We start from the raw sequence: 24,031 nt of genomic DNA on the forward strand, positions 1-24,031 counted from the left end.
AGCAATCCCTGTACCTCCAAATATTTGTAAATACCATCCCTCAGAACACTTTCCATCAACTTGCCCACCACAGACGTCAGACACACACCAGCCCACACACCTGGACACGCCCACACACACCAGCCCACACACCTGGACACGCCCACACACACCAGCCCACACACCTGGACACACCCACACACACCAGCCCATACACCTGGACACGCCCATACACACCAGCCCACACACCTGGACACGCCCACACACACCAGCCCACACACCTGGACATGCACACGCACACACCAGCCCCCACACACCAGCCCCCACACACCTGGACACGCCCACACACCGGGACACGCCCACACACCGGGACACGCCCACACGCCTGGACACGCCCACACGCCTGGACACGCCCACACACACCAGCCCACACACCTGGACACGCCCACACACACCAGCCCACACACCTGGACGCACACGCGCGCCCGCCAGCCCGCGCCCGCCTGGACACGCGCCCACACGCCTGGACACGCCCCCACACGTCTGGACACGCCCGGACACGCCCCCACACGCCTGGACACGCCGGACACGCCCCCACACACCAGCCCACACACCTGGACACGCCCCCACACACCAGCCCACACCCACCAGCCCACACCCACAAACCTGTTTACCAGTGAACAACTCGCTCTCTTTCGCGTTCTTTAAAAAAAGTAAATGAGTGCAAAATTAAAATACAAATGAAGGAGCCAATCACAGACGAGCAACTGGCCTCGTCGGGGTCAGAGTTCAACGGTGAAGAGGTCGACTCAAGATGGCTTCATCCAAGCGGGTGCTGTATGTGGGTGAGTGGGGAAAGATAACGGTGGGCAGCGGACGAGGAGCTGCCCGCTCTCCCGGGGACAGCACGGCGGCCGGGCTCGGCCTTCAGGCTCCGGTCCTCCAGCATAGGCTCCGGCCGTCCGCACAGACATACTCTGACCCGGGCAGGGTCTCCCTTCCCCCCACCCCCCGGGCAGCATCACCCTTTCCTCTCCCCCCCCCCCCCAGGGTCTCCCTCCCCATCCCCCCCGGGCAGCATCTCCCCCCCCCACCCCCCCAGGCAGGATCTCCCCTTCCCCCCACCCCCCCCAGGCAGCATCACCCTTTCCTCCCCTCCCCTCCCCGGTAGGGTCTCCCTCCCCATCCCCCTTGGCAGCATCTCCCTTCCCCCCCCCCCCGGGTATTCTCCCTCCCAATCCCACCCCCCCTGGGTAGGATCTCCCTTCCCCCACCCCCCCCCCAGAGGGTCTCCCCATCCCCCCTGGGCAGCATCTCCCTTCCCCCCCCCACTCCCCCGGGCAGGATCTCTCAAGGCTCTTTACCTAACGGTCTTCCCCGACTGTTTTTCTGCAGGGTCCCCCAGAATTTCCTGTATCGTTTCCCTGGAGTGAATCAGAATCGTAATATATTGTCATAAATGTATGTTGCTTTCAGTTACATTAAAAAATAAATTAATGGAAAAGAAGAGAAAAATGAGATAGTGCCTGTAGTTCATTGACCATCAGAAATCTGATGACAGAGGGGAAGAAGCTGTTTTTGAACACATTTCCTGATGGGAGCAGCGAGAAGAAGACAAGGCCTGGGTGGTGAGGTCCTTGATAGATGCTGCTTTCTTGAGACACCATTTCTTGTGGATGTCCTAGAAGGAGTGAAACTAATGCCCATGATGGCACACTCCAAGTTCACAACTCCCTGTACCCTTTTCCTATCCTGTGCATTGACACCTCCATCCAGACAGTGATGCAACCAGTCAGGATACTCTCCATGATACATTTGTAGAAATTTGCAAAAGTCTTTGGTGACACTCTAAATCTCCTCAAGAAATCTAGCCGCTGGTGAGTCTTCTTCATGATTGCATCATCATGGAGGCCCCAGGATAGATCTTCATAGTATTTGAAGTTCTTTACTCTTTCCACTGCTGACCCCTTTGATGAGGATAGGTTTGTGTCTCCTGCTTTTCCCTTCCTGAAGTCCATAATCACTTCCTTAACTCTGCTAAGGTTGTTGTGACACCACTCAACGAGCTGATCTATCTCCCTTCTGTACACTTCCTCAATGTTGCTTGTGATTCTGCCGGCGACTGTGGGGTCCTCAGCAAATTTGTAGATGGGATTTGAATTATGCCACAGAGTCATGGATTTAGGGAGAATAGAGCAGTGGGCTAAGCAAGCAACCTTGAGGTGTGCCTATGTTCATTATCAGTGAGATGTTTCCAATTCACACAGACTGTGGTCTTCCGATGAGGAAGTAAAGAATCCAGTTGTAGAGGGAGGTGGAGAGACCCAGGTTTTGAGAGTTTAATGCTGCTGAAAGCTAAAATGAAGGGTAGCTTGATGTACATGTTGCTGTAGCCTAGGTGATCCAGGGCTGAGTGGAGAGCCAGTGAGATTGCATTTGCTGTGGAGTGATTGTGGTGGTAGGTGAATCAGAATCGCAGTGGGTCCAGGTCTTTACTTGGGTACAAGTTAATTCTGGCCATGACCAACATCTCAAAACATTTCATCACAGTAGATGTGAGGGCTACTGGGCAATACTCATTGAGGCAACTCACCCTGCTCATCTTGGGCACTGGGATGATTGATGCCTTTTGAAGCAGGTGGGAACCATCGGCTGCAGCAATGAGAGATTGTAAATGTCTGTGAACACTCCAGCTAGTTGGTTGGCTCACATGTACTGTACCCTGCCAGGTTCACCATCAGGGCCTTTTGCCTTTTGAGGGTTCACCCTCTTGAAGGATGCTTTGATGTTGGCTTCAGAGACAGATATCATAGGGTCGCCAACTTCTGCAGGGATTTTCATTGGTACGAATGAATTCTCCTTTTCAAAGTAAGCATAAAAGGCGTTATAATGTTAGGCTTTGCCTTCTAGGAAGTAATGCAGTGGTTTTCAAACTGCCCCCTTAAACTCACATTCCACCTCACGCAATCCCTATGCCATAAGTGTTCTGTGATTAGTAAGGGATTGCGTGAGGTGGTATGTGAGAGGGAAGGGAAGGTTGAAAACCACTGCTCGAGACCCAGTTATTATTGAAATATTTTACTTGAGAAAAATTGTCATTGGACCATTTCCTTTGGAGTTATGAAACCAGGCACATGAGTCAATTAGGTACGATTAAAACAGTGGTTTTCAAACCTTTATCTTTTCACTCAAAACCATCTTAAATAACCCCTTACTAATCACAAAACACTTCTGGCATAGCGATTGTTTAACGTGGATTGTGAGTTTAGGGGGGCAGTTTGAAAATCGCTGATGTAATGAACTGCAATCCCTACCAGAGCTGGCAAGTATCTGACTGTTTCTAACTTACCTTGGAATTGCCTTTTTGCTGATAAAATAGCCCTTCGTAGGTCGCATTGGACTTTCCGTAGAAATCCAGTTTACCAGACCTAAATGCCATTGACCTCAGCAGGATGCAAATCTTTTGATTCATTCACAGCTTTTGGTTGGGGTTCTCACAGTATTTACGATGGGCACACACTCATCCACACAGGTTCTGATGAAGTTAGCATTCGTAGCATATTCATTCAAGTTTGAACATGAGTTTTTGAATCTGAATCTGCAGGAGCTCCTCTGCCTCCCTTTCACCGTCTTCACTCTTGGTAGTCCTCAGTGTCTGCTTGTATGCTGGGAGTAGAAGTACAGCCAGGAGATCAGACTTCCCAAGTGTGGATGAGCGGGGTAGCTCGGTAGATGTTCTTCATGGTGATGTAGCAGTGGTTAAGTGTGTTTCCTCCTCTCCACAGGTAATTTGGTGATAGTTTGACAGACTTCTTCAGGTGGCCTGGTTGAATGATCGGGAGGGCATCAGGGTGTGCTGTATCATGGCTGCTGATCAGAGTGGTCGGCCCCTCCACTGCTGGCCTGACGTTAGCTTGAGGCAGAATTAACTCAGTAGCCAGAATGATGGTGGAGAACTCTCTCAGCAGATAGAATGGATGATGCTTGATTGTCAGATGTTCCAGGTTGGGGGAGCAGGACTGGGACATACCCGTCAAATTTGTGCACCACGATGAATTGATGAAGCAAATGCCACTGCTTCTGCCTTTACTTGATGCTAGTGTTCAGTCTGCGCAGAGGACGGTAAACCCCTTGGGCTGTAGTGCTGTGCCTTCAATGCCCTCGTTCAGCCATGTCTCGGTGAAGTGCATCACTCAGCAATCCCTGATGTCCATCTGCTCCTATAATCTTGCTCTGAGTTCATCCAGTTTATTTACATTGATATTATACGTTGGCCAGGAAGATGGTAGGGGGTGGAGGCCTCAGGGCCCGGTGCCTTCGTTTAACTTGTAGCCCCAAGTGCATCCGCATGGTCAGGTCTTCATTTAAGGGCCTGTGCGCAATTTGATTGAATCATCTAAAGTTCATCGGAGTTTGATATTCCCGACAATCACTAAGTCTTCAAACATACAATGCAACGTTACGTACAGCTATGTCAGTTTCTGTGGCTGTGGGTTCGAGCTGTAGTGGTTCTAAAGGAGAATATTGGATGATTCCCATCAGAGCTGCTTGCAAAGTGTTGCCACTGTTTCCCGGAGGGTTTCCAAGGGTGATCCAAGGTCTCCTAGCAAGTTTTCTCGGACTGTTTCCTGGAGTTTTTCCAGCATATTCTGCTTGTATCACATTGTTTATGAGCTCTGTTAGTGGTCCTGGTGAGAGGAATGAATTGGATCAATATTACTTCAAAGTTCTTTCTGTTACATGAACAAATTTGCTGGACACTTTGTGTTACCATCTACAGGTGGCCTTGCTGAAGAGGTGGATGAAAAGGTGCTTCATGCGGCTTTTATTCCATTTGGAGATATTATGGACATTCAAATTCCATTGGATTATGAGACCGGTAAATCCTCATAAATTCACTTAATTGTGAATTGTTCAGTATCAGAATAAAAAATAAATCTTTATGATTTAGATTTTTTTTTGGTGACACTTTATTCAGAAACTTGAATACTTTGGTTAAGCTCTCTGATGTTCCAAAATTCTTGCTCTGAAACTTAAATCCCTACATTTTGTTTTTAAAAATGAAGGTTCAAATTTAAAATTTGTGAAGAGTTGATTCCAGATTCTCCAGTATATTCTTGTGGGTATGAAAACAGATATTTGCCTTCAAAATCTGGTTATTCTTGATGTTTTATACTGGTATATCAGTTAATAAAGGTTACAAAATTATTAAAAATGTAAATAACTTTATTCTTGTTTAGAGAAACACAGAGGTTTTGCATTCATTGAATTTGAAAATGCTGAGGTGAGATGATTGTTTTTATATTTCTAATAGCTGAAAACAAATTTCACTCATTAACGTCTGGGCACCAAAAACTTTAATAGTTGGGAACCAATTTGAAGACAATTGTTTGTGAAGTAATCACTGAATAATATTTTGTTTTCTAGGTATCCACATTGAAATATTATTGATATTCCATGCATTAAAGATATGGATGTCAGCTTGCAAATATTCTTGATCATTTGACACAATTAATGTGTTTTATTTACTCTTTGAAAGGGTAATGTGAATTAGACCATAAGATATAAGAGCAGAAGTAGGCCAATCGGCTTGTTGAGTCCACTCTGCCATTCCGTCAGCCCCACTCCCCATAACCTTTGATACCCCATCCAGATATCTATCAATCTCTGTCTTAAATATACCCAATGATCTGGCCTCCACAGCCACCTGTGGTATCAAATTCCAGAGGTTCACCACTCTCTGGCTCAAGAAATTCCTCCACATCTCTGTTTTAAATGGGTGCTCTTCTATCCTGAACTTGTGCCCTCTTGTCCTTGACTCCTCTACCATGGGTGGAAAAAACATTCCTCATATTTGCTAACCCCTTCATTGTTGTGCATTTTCTCTGAATCCTTTCCAATACCAGCACATCCTTTCTTAAATAATGTCGCTTGATGATTAATTTCATTTATAACATTTTATTTCTTTCACCTGTCTTACCACCAATGAGATGTTCTTCCTCCGAAGCGTAAATAAATACAGCATTCTGTTATTAAAGAAAAATGTGCAATGTTTGTTGATAGCTTTCAACTTTTCACTGATTCTTTCAGGATGCTGCAGCTGCCATTGATAACATGGTAAGTAGCAAATGGGTGAATGGTGTGGGGGAAAAAATTGGCGAACTGACATCTTTAATGCTTTTATTTTAAAGCACATATGTCAAACTTTGGCCCGCGATATAATTATATTTGGCCCGCAAGATCATTTCAGAAATGTATTAGAGGTGGCCCGCCCTGCAGCGAGAGCCGATGCTGTTTTTTGGTAATGTCACCCCCACCATCCCCCCCTTCATTGCACATCCTTCCCCATTGTAGAAATTGTAACACGAGAAGTCTGTCGATGTCATCAGCCGGCAAGCCAGTTGGAAGGCTCCCCGCACAACCAGTCACTTCTCCCACCTGTCGAGCGGTGCGGCGGATGGGCGAGCGCCTGCGATTCCCTGTCGGTGCGACGGGCATGGCAGGCTACGCACAGCCCCCGGGCAGCGCGAGCCCCGCGTGACTGGCACCGGACGTCCCTTCCACAGCGCGAGCGCACTTCTCCCGGTCGCCACGGCCTTCAGCGCTTGCACCCGCGCGAACCCCAGGGACGGCTGGTTCGGCCCTGCACGTGAAGAGAGAGATGTTGGCTGTCCGCAAAGGCTGATCGGCAGCGCGGTGGGCCTGAGTGGGTGGGTAAGCAGGGGTGGGCAGAGGGTGTAGGTGAGGAGTAATGGGCAGGGGACGTTATGGTGGTGCGAGGGGCAGTTAGAGGGAGGGATGAGTAGAAGGAGGGGTGGATAGGGAAGAGGTAAAAGGGGAGGGGTGATTAGAGGGTGAGAGACGGGTAGAGGGAGGAACAGGTTGAGGGGAGAGGCAGTAGAGGGGCGTGTATAGGATGGGGTGGGTAGAGGCAGAGCAAGTGGAGTGAGGGGTGAGTAGAGGTTGGGTAAAGGACTGGTCAGGTAGAGGGATGGTGGGTCGAGGGTGAATAGAGGCTTAGAGCCTGAGGAGTGATGCAGGCCAAAATGGACACAGCCTGTGAATGCTGACTACATCTCCACAGGGACCAAATAGGTTTCCCTCAGGTCAAGCAAAGGGTGAACTTGAGCTACCTACTCCTGACCTGTAACATTATCCTCCTAAAGTTATATCCTAAAGTTTAACATTACATATGTTGAAAGAAGAGAAAACACGCAGATGTTGTTGAAAATTTTCAATAAATATTTAGTTCGGCCCTCGACTTAGTCCAAGTTTTTAATTTTGGCCCTCCGTGAATTTGAGTTTGACACCCCTGTTTTAACGCGTTTATTTTTTTAATAGTTGTTAATAATGGGAAATGTTTGAGAATAGAGTCTTTAAAATATAAAATAACTAAGGGTGAGAAAATCTATTGACAAAATGAATGCCCAAATTCATGTCACATAATATTGGGCTGATTGCCTTTGTGTCATTTATCAGAATGAATCTGAACTTTTTGGAAGGACAATTCGGGTAAATCTGGCAAAACCCATGCGAATTAAAGAGGGATCCTCGAGAGCAGGTGAGGAATAAAAAAGATATACAAGTCTCGATAGAGTCCCGAGCTGAAACATTGACTGACCATTTCGACCATCGATGCTGCCTGACCCACTGACTTCCTCCAGCTTTTCATTGTTTGCTGAAGAGATTCCAGCATCTCAGATGTTGGGGAAGGGGGTGACCTTGGAAAAATTGCATGCTTTGGCATGTGGAGTGGAGAGACCTTGGATACTGGTGCTTAGTCCATGCCCTATTGCCACTGACAATTGATAACTGAGGGGAAGACTGGATCTATATATCCATATATGGTGTATAAATCATGGCCCCCCCAGAACTATAGTTCACCTTGACCTCATTAACCCTTTGGACTCTGCATCCTGATTTTCAGGGACTACCAACAAACACATATACTACATGTTCCCATTTTCCAGGACTGATTTTATACCCAAACACCAGCTGGTTTTTACTGGTGTCTTTACTGTCATCATTTACCATGGACCCAGTCTGGAGTATAAATTATGAAAGGTTAAAAATGACCAGAGTCCAAAGGGTTAAGCTTTAAAATAAACTTCGTCTACATAATATTCGCAGGGAGGGTGGTGACTGCCTATATATATATGCAATAAATTAAGTTTCAAACAGGTAACCTTTGACTGCAGCACTTTCCAGAAAGCTATGCGGTAACTTCATTACATTCCTGAAGCCCACTGTACTGGAAATTAATATTTCTGGCACGTTAGCAGCAATAGGACACTTAAATAGCAAGATATCTTTAAATATTTCACAGAGATGTAATAAAATTTGATCGCCAAGCATAAAGCAGAAATTCAGGGGCATGAACCAATGCTTAGTCAGAGAGGGTCCTCAAGGAGGAGAGGTTGTTGTGGAAGCAGTTGGGTTTAGAGACTGAGTTCCTGAGTCCAGAGCCTGGAGCTGAAGTCACAGCTACTATTGATGATGTGAAGGAAAGAGAGAATGCACAGGAATCAGAGAGGCAAAGTTTAGGAGATTGTAGGGTTTGATATTTAGAAAACAAAGCTTAAAGTTTTAAACCTGGGACATTGATAGAGGTTGTTTGTATAGTCAGCAAAGAATTGATTGACATGTGGTTCAGTGCCAACAAAATTTGGAAAAGCTTGAAAAGAGAGGCATTCCAGATGATCCTTTGTTTTAAAGGATAGAATGATGTTGAAACCGATTAACCTATTACTCATGTAGATCCACAGTCCTAATTACTAGCCAGTGAAATGTTAAGTTCCTTTTGAGTTCCCCAACAAAAGAATAATCAACACACTTTGAAATGTAACATTTGACTGACCGATTGGTTTTAATATAATTGCTTGAGAAACTCAGCAAGTCAAACAGTGTAAACGCCTGCCTACATTTTGTTTATATCTTGAATGAAGGGCTCAAGGCCTAAATGTTGGTTATGCATCTTAATATTTGCTACACTATTTGTACAGTGACTGCAGACTTGCATGTTTTACCCTTAATATAATTGCTGTGGTTTGCTGCTCTTGGTGAGTGAATTGTAATTAGTGTCTCTTTCAATCTAGTGTGGTCAGATGATGACTGGTTAAAGAAATTTGCTGGAAAGACTCTGGAGGAAAATGAAAAGGAGGAAACCGGAGGAGAAAGCAGAGAAACGCAAACACAGGAGGTGAGGTTTATTTTGTCTTCAATTACTGAGGGATATATAACAGAAAAAACTGGCCTCGGACCACCACCACCTAAAATGATAAGAATGCGTACAAGTAGATGACATGTCTTTTTTTTGGTTTGTTTTCCTTTTGTATAAAGATGCTTTATTCTATTTTAGATGTTCAATATTTATTGTTTTTGGAGGGGGTGGGAAGAGGGGAGGGAGGGATGGGGAAAAAAGAGAAAATGTCACTGTATATTTAAAGAGATGCATCTGTAAATATTTTGGTTGATATTGTTCATAGTGTGATAAATAAAGAATTTTTTTTTTAATTACTGAGGGATACGGGTTATTTTAATTTCTGAATGCCCTAATACGAAACTTGACCAGAACTAAAGTGACTGCTGGAGAGTGACCTGGATCAATGAAGGCCAGGTCTATTTGACTGTGTTATACTTGTAAATTCACTGTTTATAACCAGTTGAAAATCCCACAAACATTTGTTTTAGTTGGATATCCAGTAAATCATATAATCCAAGTAAAACTATTAAAGTTATCTACATATTTCCAAGGGTTTAGGATTTCCCAGCAGCATTCCCTAGTTTTTGAGAAATGTACAAATTTATCAACGCTTGGATTATACGTGTTTGAGTACAGAAGGATGAATGGAACCTCATAGAGATGTTTCGATTGCTGAAAGGCATGAACAGAGTCAGTGGCGTTGCTAGGGGGAGCGGCATATTCTTCAGAGGTGCCTTTTTGAGCTGTGTGCTTGCGGGATTCCTGTGATGCGCTGGCAAAGTGTGTTTCCCCTGGATGGCATGCTTATTTGGCGAAAATACTCGGCAAGGCCAGCGGAGTGCCTTCAGCAATTGTTTGCGTTTCTTTCATATTTCTAGCATCTACAAGTTTCTTTCTTGGACACTCATTGGATTCTGAGGGTCACACAACATGGAATAGGCCACTCGGCCCCTCGAGTCTGAACCAACCCCCCATCAACCACACACTTAAACTTAACACACTCTTGATAGGAAAGATGCACAGTGATTCATTTTTTCCACAATAACACTCCTGTATTTTCACATGGCATGGGGATAGATACACACAATCACATCGCGCACCCCATTCACAACTATTCAGACGACAAAATGATGGACACACTTTACAAGTACAGACCTGCATGTGTACACACAGACACACACACACAAATTTATATAGACAAACTCTCCCTCTTTCACACAGACTCAGACACACACAGAACAGACTCACACCCACACATTGAGATATACAGACACACTCGCACAGAGACATATTCATGTACCCACAGTATCTTTCTCTCACATACACAGTCTTAGATAAACACACATGTGTGCACACATACCCACAGTCACACTAGGCAGATACTTTCTCTCTCACACACACACACACACACCAGCATATTGGCCGACTCACACTCACTCCAAACCCCCTCTCTCGGGTCCATGAGTGGTTGGGAAGTTCTGAAACACCACAAACGATATGATCTCAAAGGTAAAAAGAAACTCAGAGACAGCAGGTCCCTCAAGCACCACCGAATCAATTTGGATGATGCCTTATGAAATAGTCCTTCCTGTGCTGATTTGGAAAGATTTTAATTGTTGGCTCCTCTGACAATAAGTGCTATCCCGCTCCTGAGAAACAAACTCTTTGCACAAGGAGAGCTGGGATTGGGAGATGTGGTCCAACTCATGCATAGCAAACACTGTCTCTTCCTGCTGTGGGACGCGAGTCACACCGAAGCAGTCAACAACCCCCAGGATATTCGACTGGAGGAGAGCGGACACTCATGCCAGAAGCGCTGTTTCTTGACCGGGAATTGTCAACATGTGAAAGAAAGTGACGAAGCAGAAACAAGTGATCAGATGGAATGGGCTCCACACATTGAGACATGGCTCTCTCCACAAAATGAAATGGCAGTGAGGCATCAGTGTTGCTTGGCTGGCAGCACACTAAGGACAGGAGCCTGTGAGTCTTGGTGACACCCTGACCAAGACCCCTAAGTAAAGTATTTAGTTAAGATTTTATTCTATACTTTGAACTACATTATTTTATGTAACTAACCTTTTGCGCACACATTAAGTTCCTTTGGGTGCTGGTTTCAAAACGTGCGTGTGCGCACAGGGAACAGTGGCTGTGGCAGCTTTTTTATGTGCTTGCTTCCCCCTAACGTTATATAGATATAACGTACATGAACCTGGCTATGCCCCTGGACAGAGTAGATGTGACAAGGACGTTTCCCATGCTAGGGGAGTCTAGGACAAGAGGGCACAACTTCAGGGTGAAAGAGTGTCAATTTGAAACAGATGCGGAGACATCGCTTTAGTCTGTGAAACTTGTTGCCACAGGTGGCTGGGAAAAAAAGTTTGTTGGATGTATTTAAGGGAGAGATTGACGGGTATTTGATTAGGGTTATGTTACGGCGAATGGGGCTGAGTGGGAGGATGGATCAGCTTAAGATAAAATGCCTTCTTCTTTGGCTTGGCTTCGCGGACGAAGATTTATGGAGGGGTAATGTCCACGTCAGCTGCAGGCTCGTTTGTGGCTGAAAGTCCGATGCGGGACAGGCAGACAAGGTTGCAGTGGTTGCAAGGGAAAATTGGTTGGTTGGGGTTGGGTGTTGGGTTTTTCCTCCTTTGTCTTTTGTCACTGAGGTGGGTTCTGTGATCTTCTTCAAAGGAAGTTGCTGCCCGCCGAACTGTGAGGCGCCAAGATGCACGGTTTGAGGCGATATCAGCCCACTGGCGGTGGTCAATGTGGCAGGCACCAAGAGCTTTCTTTAGGCAGTCCTTGTACCTCTTCTTTGGTGCACCTCTGTCATGGTGGCCAGTAGAGAGCTTGCCATATAACACGATCTTGGGAAGGCGATGGTCCTCCATTCTGGAGACGTGACCTACCCAGCGCAGTTTGATTTTCAGCAGCGTGGATTCGATGCTGTCGGCCTCTGCCATCTCGAGTACTTCGATGTTGGAGATGAGGTCGCTCCAATGAATGTTGAGGATGGAGCGGAGACAATGCTGGTGGAAGCGTTCTAGGAGCCGTAGGTGATGCCGGTAGAGGACCCATGATTCGGAGCCGAACAGGAGTGTGGGTATGACAACGGCTCTGTATACGCTAATCTTTGTGAGGTTTTTCAGTTGGTTGTTTTTCCAGACTCTTTTGTGTAGTCTTCCAAAGGCGCTATTTGCCTTGGCGAGTCTGTTGTCTATCTCGTTGTCGATCCTTGCATCTGATGAAATGGTGCAGCCGAGATATGTAAACTGGTTGACCGTTTTGAGTTTTGTGTGCCCGATGGAGATATGGGGGGGCTGGTAATCATGGTGGGGAGCTGGCTGATGGAGGACCTCCGTTTTCTTCAGGCTGACTTCAAGGCCAAACATTTTGGCAGTTTCCGCAAAACAGGACGTCAAGCGCTGAAGAGCTGGCTCTGAATGGGCAACTAAAGCGGCATCGTCTGCAAAGAGTAGTTCACAGACAAGTTGCTCTTGTGTCTTGGTGTGAGCTTGCAGGCGCCTCAGATTGAAGAGACTGCCATCCGTGGGGTACCGAATGTAAACACCGTCTTCATTGTTGAGGTCTTCCATGGCTTGTTTCAGCATCATGCTGAAGAAGATTGAAAAGAGGGTTGGTGCGAGAACGCAGCCTTGCTTCACGCCATTGTTAATGAAAAAGGGTTCAAAGAGCTCATTGCTGTATCTGACCCGACCTTGTTGGTTTTCGTGCAGTTGGATAACCATGTTGAGTAACTTTGGGGGGCATCCGAGGCGCTCTAGTATTTGCCAAAGCTCTTTCCTGCTCACAGTGTTGAAGGCTTTGGTGAGGTCAACAAAGGTGATGTAGAGTCCTTTGTTTTATTCTCTGCACTTTTCTTGGAGCTGTCTGAGGGCAAAGACCATGTCAGTAGTTCCTCTGTTTGCGCGAAAGCCGCACTGTGATTCTGGGAGAACATTTTCGGCGACACTAGGTATTATTCTATTTAGGAGAATCCTAGCGAAGATTTTGCCTGCAATGGAGAGCAGCGTGATTCCCCTGTAGTTTGAGCAGTCTGATTTCTCACCTTTGTCTTTGTACAGGGTGATGATGATGGCATCACGAAGGTCCTGAGGCAGCTTTCCTTGGTCCCAGCAGAGCTTGAAAAACTCATGCAGTTTGTCATGCAGAGTTTTGCCCCCAGCCTTCCAGACCTCTGGGGGGATTCCATCCATACCTGCTGCTTTGCCACTTTTCAGTTGTTCAATTGCCTTATATGTCTCTTCCCGGGTGAGGACCTCATCCAGCTCTAGCCTTAAGGGCTGTTGAGGGAGCTGGAGCAGGGCGGATTCTTGGACTGAGCGGTTGGCACTAAAAAGAGATTGGAAGTGTTCTGACCATCGGTTGAGGATGGAGATCTTGTCGCTGAGGAGGACTTTGCCGTCTGAGCTGCGCAGCGGGCTTTGGACTTGGGGTGAGGGGCCGTACACAGCCTTTAGAGCCTCGTAAAAACCCCTGAAGTCGCCAATGTCCGCGCTGAGCTGGGTTCGTTTGGCAAGGCTAGTCCACCACTCATTTTAGATTTCCCGGAGTTTGCGCTGAAGATGGCTGCATGCTCGACGGAAGGCTCGTTTCTTCTCTGGCCAGGATGGCTTTTCAAGGTGAGCCTGGTGTGCAGCTCGCTTCTTTGCCAGCAGCTCCTGGATTTCCTGGTTGTTTTCGTCGAACCAGTCCTTGTTTTTCCTGGAGGAGAAGCCCAGTACCTCTTCAGTGGATTGCAGTATGGTAGTCTTCAGCTGATCCCAGAGGGTTTCAGGGGACGAGTCCGTGAGGCGGATTGCTCGCTTTTGCCCGGATTGGAGTCGCCGCCGCCTACCTTCTGCTCGGACTGGGGCCGGGGCCACCGCCGCCTACCCTCTGCCCGGACCGGGGCCGGGGCCGCCGCTGCCTTCCAGTTACACCCCAGTTACACAGCAGTAAGAAAGGGTGTGACTCGGTCAACCCCATCAGAATCCAACCGGGTCCCTGACCTACCTCAGAGGTAGTTAGAGAACCCAATTAAACTTACCTAGGCCATGTCCACAGGTGATTTGCAACCAGGTATAGTCCGACCTAGGAGGGGAGGCAGGCCCCTCCAGCCCGGGTAAGAAACCTGCATAGGAGAAGGCCACTCCGATATAAAACCTACGACCAAAGGACCTCACTGCCACGTCCCAGCTTGCTTGGCCATGGCACACGAACCATGGGTGTAAAGGGTGGGGCCAGTATTGCGCATACTGCACTCCAAGATAAAATGTAGTACACACTCAAAGGGCCGATTGGCCTACTTCTTCTCCTATATCTTGTGAATATCGATTTTTTTTGTTTGGATTTCATAACTTACAGATGTATAATTGTGTGTTTGTGGGTTCAATTTTGCCTGTAACTTTTGAGAGATCAGGAAAAATCTATATTTTTATATCTATATAAATGCGTACCTCTTGAGTATTTTAAAAGTTTGTTTTTATTCTAAATTATTTAATTATTAAAAATAACTTTTTTCTTCAGGGTGAGCCACCAGCCAAAAAATCAAGAACTAATCCTCAAGTTTATATGGACATCAAAATTGGCAATAAGCCAGTTGGTAGATTGCGCTTTTTATTACGAGCTGACGTTGTTCCGATGACCGCAGGTAAAAAGGAACAAAATACACACAGTTAATGACTAACTGTCTGGTTAGTTACATTTATTTCCTATGACCCCCCAAGTTTCTTACAACCGATTGTCCCAGTGTGCATGCCAAAACGACTGATATGGGCAATTTCTGTGAATATCTACTGCTTTCTGGATCTTCCTCTTTGAATTGTTATTTTAGACGGTAACAGGTCCTTTTGACCAATGAGCCCATGCTGTCCAATTGACCTACAACCCTGGTATGTTTATTTTGAGCAGTGGGAGGAAACCGTAGCCCCACAGGGGAAAACCCATGCAGACACAGGAAAAACGTACAAACCCCGTACAGTGTGGGGAATCAAACCTTGGTCCCCATCGCTCGCACTGTAACAGCGTTCGCTAAATGTGCTGCCTCTTATGGCACAGGGATTTGTAAAACAGTTGTCAATCAAAACAACCATGATCTGTTAATGTGCACAATTTGTGGTAAAGCAAACTTACTATATTTTATGTTCGTGAGGCATCCTGATTTATGTCAGATGTCCCAAAGGCAAAAAGCTTGGATGGTCCCAGCGGCTGAAATTACATTTTGGTTTTTCTTTAAAAATTGAGGTGTTTTTTTTTGAAAATTTTATTTTTGTTTTTCAAAACAAGCATAATGTCACTTTTGACAAGTCATTTTTAACATATTTACTCATTCTTTTAGTACAAATCACTTCTGAGATGCAAGTACAATATCAATTTACTTGTAATTCCACTCCCTCCTTTCCCAAACATCAAAAGAAAAACAAAATAACTAAAGAGATAGAAAATAGAAAGAAAAAAAAAATTCAGCGTATCGCCAATCTTTCTAATCTAATTCCACACTTTGAGATATTTCACTGCTGTTGTTTTTGTATATTTTGTCCAATTTTTAAATCTGTGAGCTGTTCTTGTAACTGGACATCAAAGCACTCTAGATAAGGCTTCCATAATTTGGCAAAAGTGTTATTTATTTCTTAAATTATATGTCATCTTCTCCATGGGCATACAGTTGTGCATCTCTGTGGACCTTTGAATGATGAGCTGAGGGGCGGGGGGTGGGGGGGGGTCGGACTTCCAGGTGATTGCAGTAATTTTTTTTGCTGCTGACGGCAATATCTACAAACTTTATTTGGAATTTTGTTAATTTTCTGCCCACGCCCATCAGGTTTCCCAATAAATACAATTCCGGGTCCAGTGGGGTCAACTCCCATAATCCTAGTTAATATATTAGATAATTCAAGCCAAAAGGGTCTCACCTTCGCACAGGTCTAGGTGGAGTGTACAAAAGTCCCAATTTCTAACCCACACCTGAAGCACATTTCCGATATCCTTGGTTTTCCTTTATGTAATTTTTGTGGTGTGAGGTACAATTGGTTTAAGAAATTGTTTTGTAAAAATCGTGATTTGATTAAAAAAATGCCTGGAACAATTTATGATGTGTTTATAAGGAAACTTAGAGAAAAACCCTAAAAAGTAGATTTTTGGTTGTCTGAATTACTCCATTGTGCCAAATACTTTGGTAGTTAATAAATGTCTCCAGCTGTAATATGGTTAAACAAAATATTATGGGATGTGATGGGAACAGGGAGCATTTTCTGATTTTAGATTTTAGTCACAACTCATTTAGAGGCCTGGGATTGAATGGTTTTAATGTGCAAGAGGAATGTTGGGTCAATAGAAACCTCAGAAAATTATCTATCATGTGCTACTTGCAGAGATAAGAATAAAAGGATAGTCAGAATGCCACTTTGCAGCAGGGGCTGCCCAATTTCGAAGATACTATAGTTTATGTATCAAACAGTTTAGATTTCTCTTTAGTTTATCTAGTTTATTTTTTTTTAAACTTCTGGCCAGAAGGGCCTGTTACTGCCCTGTTTCTCTAAATTAAAATTAATATGGACTAATCAACTTTTACTTACTCAAGTCTTTCATAAGCTTTAAATAAAAGTCCAGTTGACTTTAAGCATCCAGCAGAAATTAAATACTCACTGCCTGAAGCATGCAAGAATATAGTTGAGGCAGAATGTGGTACTCTAACTGTTAATCATTTATTTTGCCAATCACTTTGGCTCTTCTTTTGGTGCCTGAACTCTCTGTCAATAGAAACTGTCTCTGTCTACTGTCAAAAACCCTGACAATTTTAACCTCTCTTCCATGGACAATCCCAGCATCCAGTCTAACAAGATAACTAAAGGACCTCAATTTCTTGAATAATTTTCATAAATCTCCTCTGCATTCTCTCTAAAACATTCATCTTTTCCCCTAGAACTAGACACAGTACTGCAATCAATTGTGGTTTATTAATATTTATTCTGTTTTTGTGTGCTTTTCCTCAACTTTCTCTTGGATACAACTACTATCTCAACCTGCCCTGCTTCTTTCACCTGTTTTTAAATGATGAAGTCCTAGTTCTAAATTTTTCCACGAGAAGAATCTCCTAAATGTCTATCCTACCAAAACCCCTCAGGATTTTATAATCTTTCTTTTTAATAGCAGAAAATATTTTTAAATTCCTTTTTCATCACTGGACTCTCCAACCCTACCCCCCTCCCCTCATCTCCATGGACGTGATCTACCAGGATCATTGTCTGAAGAGAGCGTGCAAAATCATTGAGGACCCTTTCCACCATGCACACAGCTGTTCCCGTCAAGGAAGAGATACAGGAGGATCAGAGCCAGCACCACCAGGCTGAGGAAACGACTTCTTCCCACGGGCAATGAGAATGCTGAACGACCAAAGGAACTGCTCACATTGACCCGCCGAGTCTCTCATATTTATGAAACAATATTTATTTATATATATGAATACTTGTTCTGCATATGTATTGTTTGTTTATATGTGTGTTATGTCTGGTTGTTTGTCTGCATGTTTTGCACCGAGGACCAGAGAATCCTGTTTTGTCAGGTTGTACTTGTACAATCAGATGATAACAAACTTGATTTGAAGTTAATTGCCAGTTTTACTCTTGTCCTACCTCTTATTTCTTCTTTACTCCTGAATTTTGTGAAATTAGCCAGATTTACAGTCAACAGACTGTTATGTTTTACACTCTCTTTTAATGCTATATTTTACTCTATGATCATCCAGAGAGGTCTGGATTAATTTCCTTATCTTTCAGCCTGGTGAGAATATACTTAGATTGTAGTTGCAACATCTCTGCCTTAAAGGTCTCTAATTGTCCATTTATAGCTTTGTCTCCGTGTTCCTGGACTAAATCTGTCCTCGTCCTATTGGAACTGGCCTTTCTTCGTCTGACTAATTTTATTTTTTCCCACAACTATTCCAACCATGACACATTATAGGGTGCTTGGGAATCTGTGACTTTGTTACTGTGAGGCATAATCATTAAAATTCCACAAATTGTTCTTAACTGTACATTTAAAAAAAAATTTCTTTCAGAGAACTTCCGTTGCCTCTGTACACATGAGAAAGGATTTGGGTACAAGGGCTGCAGTTTTCATCGTATTATACCCCAGTTCATGTGTCAGGGTGGTGACTTCACCAATCATAATGGGACTGGAGGCAAAGCCATCTATGGGAGGAAGTTTGATGATGAGAACTTTATTCTGAAACACTCAGCAGCAGGTATTTGTCAATTCAACTGTCATGATAAAACACAGGCAACTCTAACCATTTGTAGCTTCCCATCTTGACAAAATATTTGATGTAGTTACTCAGATTTTTATATTCTCTGTAGTTAGTTCAGTCTTTTCTCAATCTATTGGCCATTTACTGGCAAAAAATCGAATTTTGTTTTGTTGCTGTTGAAAAGTTATAGATATTAAACTAATTTACATATAAGTTGGTTACAGTTACAGGTCAATTTGTTTTTTATTATTAAACTAAATCCTGACAGATTTAAGCTGCCATGTTGAGTAAATAAGAATGAACTGAGAATTGGATTGCAGAAGTTTCTTATTTATGCAAACTGCAGCAGGATTTCGTTCATGCCGTTAAACTTTTGCTGTGCGTGTGTGAACAGAATTGTGGGTAATTTTAAATGGTGGCCATTAGCAGGCAATTTGATGGATCACCATTGCAGCTAATTCTTCCAGTAACAAGTACCAATCAAGAGCAGAGTCATCTTTCTCTTCCACTCTTGATCTTACATTCCACCTCTATTTTCAATGAACAGCTTACTCCAGAATCCAAGTATTTAACCTGTAAATTCTGTGTGATGTAATATCCCATTTGGTTCATTCATCTGGAGTTTTCTAAGGCTAAGATTTTGTTTTTCATAGTAATTGTTTTCTTTGGAATTGAGATTTCACTTAAGGCAATGTAGGATGGCTTAATTTCACCCCTTTAAGAATTTTTCTGGGCTTATGAAATGTAATAATTCTAGCAGCAAATACCTTATTAGAACATTAAGGAGCTGATGAGAAAGAAAGGGTTCTCTCATTGGGTTGCGTAGATACATCAAAACCATAGAATTTGTTACATCAATCAGTAGTTAAGGTAATGATCTCTGCATTTTGTTTAGGTTTGCTATCAATGGCAAACTCTGGAATAAACACAAATGGATCTCAGTTTTTCATTACCCTTGACAAGACGGAGTGGCTGGATGGGAAGCATGTCGTATTTGGAGAAGTAGTGGAAGGAATGGATATTGTCAAACAGATGGAAGTGAGTATAAAACCTGACTCCAACTTATTTCTTGCAGGTTTTCATTTTTTTCCCAACTTACTGCTTGCCTTTCTCATATTCCAAGGCACGTGAAGGTTTCCTTCCAATACCAAGTCCTTGTGCTTTGAATGGCAAAGTGGACATTGATATTCAATGCAACATTTTCATAGAACATTACAAGGCAGAAACAGCCTTTCAAGTCTGTGCCATTCTATTATTCTACCTAGTCCCACATTTTGCATCAAGGGAGCTTGATAAATAAATTGAACATAAGAGTACATTTAAAAACTTTTCCTGCTGGAACTGTGACTGAATTCTCAGGGAGTTGCCATTATCTGTCCATTGGTACAAAATAAGTTAGATCCAGAGACTGAAAGTAGAACATAAACCTGAAAGTTCAATTTTCAGTCTAGGTTTTAAGATGCTCCAACAGTTATATTCCTTCTTGGGGAGAATTGGAGTATATTATAATTGAGCATATTGTACCACTCAAGATGCATAATATAGCTTTTTTTTGCAAATTGTAAAGATATATATTTATAATAATAAGATTCTTAAGTTTCTTTGTGAATCGTTTTGGAAGAAAATATAACCCATTTGACATTGAATCAGTTATATTTTCCTAAATACTTAAATGGTACAACTGAAAGAGAAGATTGATTGATAGTGGTCAATTTAAAGTGGAAATGCTACCATTGAGAAGACAATGGGAAACCAGGATAATTGGATACTTTTTGCTGTTTTTAGAACAGAGCTACTTTTTGCAGCAAAATCGAGCATGCATCAGAGAGGGTTGGGGAGGGAAGGATTGGCCTTGAGCCAGAATGAAGATTGTGAACGTGAATCCAAAAATTAAAGCCAAATCCTGTGCAGATGAAAATTACTGAAGAATGGGATGAGTAAGGTCATGGGTTAACTAAATATAGAAAGAGTTTAATTTTTACTGTTGTTGAACTGATGGTCAAAAAAAAAAGGTGGCCATGTTTTCAAAAGGATGATTGTTTTGAAGAGAAGTCTTAGTTGAGTGCATATTTCATTTTCACTAAGGCTGGTATTGGCAATTTTTGCTTTATTTGCATCACACAGTTCACTCGAGGCAAAACATTTCAGAGGAGTTGATTTATTTGTATGCCTGGAAACAGAATTAAAAATACATTTCCAAACATTTCATATAATGTGTCTACCAGAAGATAGTCTTGGCTGCAGCAAATTTCATTAGCGTTTTGGTCTTGACATTAAAAGGATCAAAATTAATGCATTTTGTTTTAAATGTGCAAACCAAACTTGAATGAACAATTTATATTATTGAGAATGTTTAGTTCAAGGTTTCATTCCCTTGAAACATCTATGATTAATGTTTATTATTCCCAGGCTCAAGGCTCTAAAGACGGAAAACCTAAGCAGAAAATAATCATCTCAGACTGTGGGGAATACATATGATGCCAATGGTTTTTACAGCTTTTATAGATGTCTTTTTCTCCAGTTTTCACTCATCTGTGAAGATTTGTTGTAAATACATTTCATCATGAAAAATATAATTTTTAATTTAGTTTTCTTTCTGCAGACAAACAATTAAAACTTATTTTTGTACATTAAGATTTCAGATTTATGGTCAGAATACTTTACATACATGACATTACATACAACCCTGAAATTTGTTTCCCTGTGGGCGAGGCAGAATTGGTGATGCAAAAAAAAAACCTGTACAGTGTATACATGTAAACAAATAAATAACTGGAAACAGATAATGAATGTAAACAAATCGACTGCAATACAGAGAATAAAAAAAAATCAATAAGTGTGCAAGTAAGAGCCCTTAAATGAGTCAGTCCCTGATTGAGTTTGTGGTTGAGGAGTCTGATGGTGGAGGGGTAGCAGCTGTTCCTGAATCTGGTGGTGTGAGTCTTGTGGCATCTCTATCTCTTCTCTGAAGGCAGCAGCAAGAGATTTACTGTCAGAGTACATACATGACATCACATGTAACCCTGAGATTCTTTTTCCTGTGGGCGCACAAGAACTACACGGCGTAAATGTGTAAACAAAGAACTGCAAACAGATAACGAATGTAAACAAACTGCAACACAGAGAATAAAAAAGAAAATCAATAAAATGCACAAGTAAGAGTCCTTAAATTAGTTTGTTGTTGAGGAGGATTCTGATGGTGGAGGGGTAGCAGCTGTTCCTGAACCTGGTGGTGCGAGTCTTGTGGCACCTAGACCTATTTCCTGATGGCAGCAGCAGAAACAGAGTGTGTGCTGGGTGGTGAGGTTCTTTGATGATCACTGCTGCAGTCTGACGGCAGCATTCCATTTAGATGTACTCAATGGGGAGGGCTTTGCCTGTGATGTCCTGGGCTGTGCCCACTACCTTTTAGAGGGCTTTACACTCAGGGGAATTGGTGTTCCTATACCAGACCATGATGCACACTTTCCACCACATTTCTCTAGAAATTTGCCAGTATTTCTGGTGACGTACCAAACCCCTGCAAACTCGTGAGAAGGTAGAGGCGGTGATGTGGTTTCTCCACAATGCCATTGGTGCGTTGGGTCCAGGAAAAATCCACCAAGATGGTGACTCCCAAGAACTTAAATTTGCTCACCCTCTCCATCTCTGATCCTCTAATGAGGATTGTATACCTCTGTGTTTTCCTTCCTGAAGTCAACAATCAACTCCTTTTGGTGACGTTAAGTGCAAGGTTTTTGGTGCACCATTCAGCCAAGTTTTCAGTCTCCCTCCTGTGTGCTGACTCATCACCTTTCTTTATATAACCAAATATTGTGGTATTGTCAGCAAATTTGTAGATGGTGTTATTGTCGTACCGAGCCACAGTTATAGGTGTAAAGTGAGAAAGGCAGGAGGCTAAGAACACAACCCTGTGATGCTCCAGTTCCGATGGAGATGTTCTTACCAATCCTCACTGATTGTGATCTGGAGATGAGGAAATCCATGAATCAATTACAGTGGGGTCTTGAGTCCTAGGTCTTGGAGTTTGCTGACCAGCTTAGAGGGGATGATGGTGTTAAACACCAAACAATAGTCAATAAAGAGCATCTTGATTTATGCATTAAGTGTCTAAAACTAAAAACACCTATGGGAGGTTTCCCATTAATTGGACACGTAAGCTTTTATTACAGCAACTCTGCATTTAAATACTTGTAATTGTATTCAACTAGTATTAATCATTAAGGATATTTTTGTTTGTTCCTTGAATAATTATCATCTATTCATATGGCTTCTCAGCCATCCCTAGTATCAAAATGAGGTAGATATGGGGGGAAAAAAGTTGCTGTGAAACACAGAAATCTGCAGACACTTGACTAGTAAAAACACACAGTAAATGCTGGAGGAACTCAGCTGGTCTTGCAGCATATAACCATTTATGGAGCAGAAACAGGCCACGTTGGCCTTTCGAGTCCGCACCGGTTCACTGATTTTGTGCGCCCTCTTCAGGCATTGGTCCCAGTAGATCTTCATTCAATAACGATGGGCAAATTCAATGCGGGTGGAATCTTACTGAAATTGAAAGCAAGATTGTTGACCTGGCACCACACAACCAAATTCTTGATCTCCATCCTGCTTTCTGACTCATGCATTAGCTCTGTCTGTCCAAGACGCAGATTCCAAGAATGAACATTTTACTCAGAAAACAACAGTTCGCTATAGATGTGTTGTGACCCTGAACTAACCCACAGCTAACTTACTAAGAATACATACAATATTTTAACTCTACAATTTACCTTACTAATATATATATATAGAGAGAGAGAGAGAGAGAGAGAGAAATATAGTTTAACATTAAATTATATGTTAATACAAATCCGTTACACCTGCTTCTGGTTTTATATTTGACTTTTTTTGCATTTATATTGGAAAAGATGAAATATCCAACTTTTTGCTTTGATATTTATGCCTGCAGCTATGATATGCTCCATTGGAAGAATACTTCTTGACTCAAGACCAACTTAACTATATATGTAAATGCATAAGAAAATGTATTCCTGACACCCAATTCCTTTGATGTTGCAATCAATATTCATTTGCATGCAAGGGATGTTTCACATTTGGCAGCTCTGCACAAATTCAAATTGTTGGTGTGGACCAAAATCCAGGTTCTATTGAAGAGAGTTTTTTTTTTTGCTTTTTCATGTAATGACTCCTCAACAATCTAAGACATAGATGTGTTTTTTTGAGTCACCACTTTTCAGAATATACATGCAATAATAAGGTTCTAAGCACTTCCATCTAAAGACCATCTCAAAATGTATGCCAAGGCCCACTAAGGCTCCAGCCACCAGACACTCTTTACCTACCTGCACCCCCATCCTTCTTTGTAGAAATAGCATCAAGGTCTGCATTCCAAGATTAGAGCATAAGAAATAGGGGCAAGTGTAGTTATTCAGCCACTTTTCTCTGCTCCACCATGTTAGGAGGTTTTTAATCTAAGTTCAAGTTTATTGTCACATGTACCAAGGTAGAGTGCAAAAGGGATACTCAGCAAGCAAACCCATGCACAAGTAGACCAAATAAAACACATGGTATTTAATTAATGCCACATTCCAACA

General features: G+C 42.9%; 1 protein-coding gene across 2 annotated transcripts; it reads left to right on the forward strand.

Annotated features, from left to right (window-relative positions):
• Nucleotides 1-601: 601 nt before the first annotated feature.
• ppie (peptidylprolyl isomerase E (cyclophilin E)) lies at nt 602-21,579 on the forward strand. Of its 2 annotated transcripts, XM_069895543.1 has the most exons (11): nt 787-824; nt 1,375-1,440; nt 4,760-4,858; nt 5,220-5,263; nt 6,070-6,096; nt 7,459-7,540; nt 9,075-9,178; nt 14,714-14,837; nt 18,243-18,428; nt 19,327-19,469; nt 20,841-21,579. In XM_069895543.1, exons 3-11 carry the CDS (start codon nt 4,825-4,827, stop codon nt 20,907-20,909), a joined length of 813 nt encoding a protein of 270 aa, XP_069751644.1. In that variant the 5' UTR covers nt 787-824; nt 1,375-1,440; nt 4,760-4,824; the 3' UTR covers nt 20,910-21,579. The 2 variants fall into 2 exon arrangements, with proteins under 2 accessions (XP_069751643.1, XP_069751644.1); XM_069895542.1 differs by lacking the exon at nt 1,375-1,440 and having other exon boundaries at nt 602-824.
• The last annotated feature ends 2,452 nt before the right edge of the window (nt 21,580-24,031 follow it).

This window comes from Narcine bancroftii, chromosome 8 (assembly GCF_036971445.1).
Source record: "Narcine bancroftii isolate sNarBan1 chromosome 8, sNarBan1.hap1, whole genome shotgun sequence".
Classification (NCBI taxonomy): Eukaryota; Metazoa; Chordata; class Chondrichthyes; order Torpediniformes; family Narcinidae; genus Narcine; species Narcine bancroftii.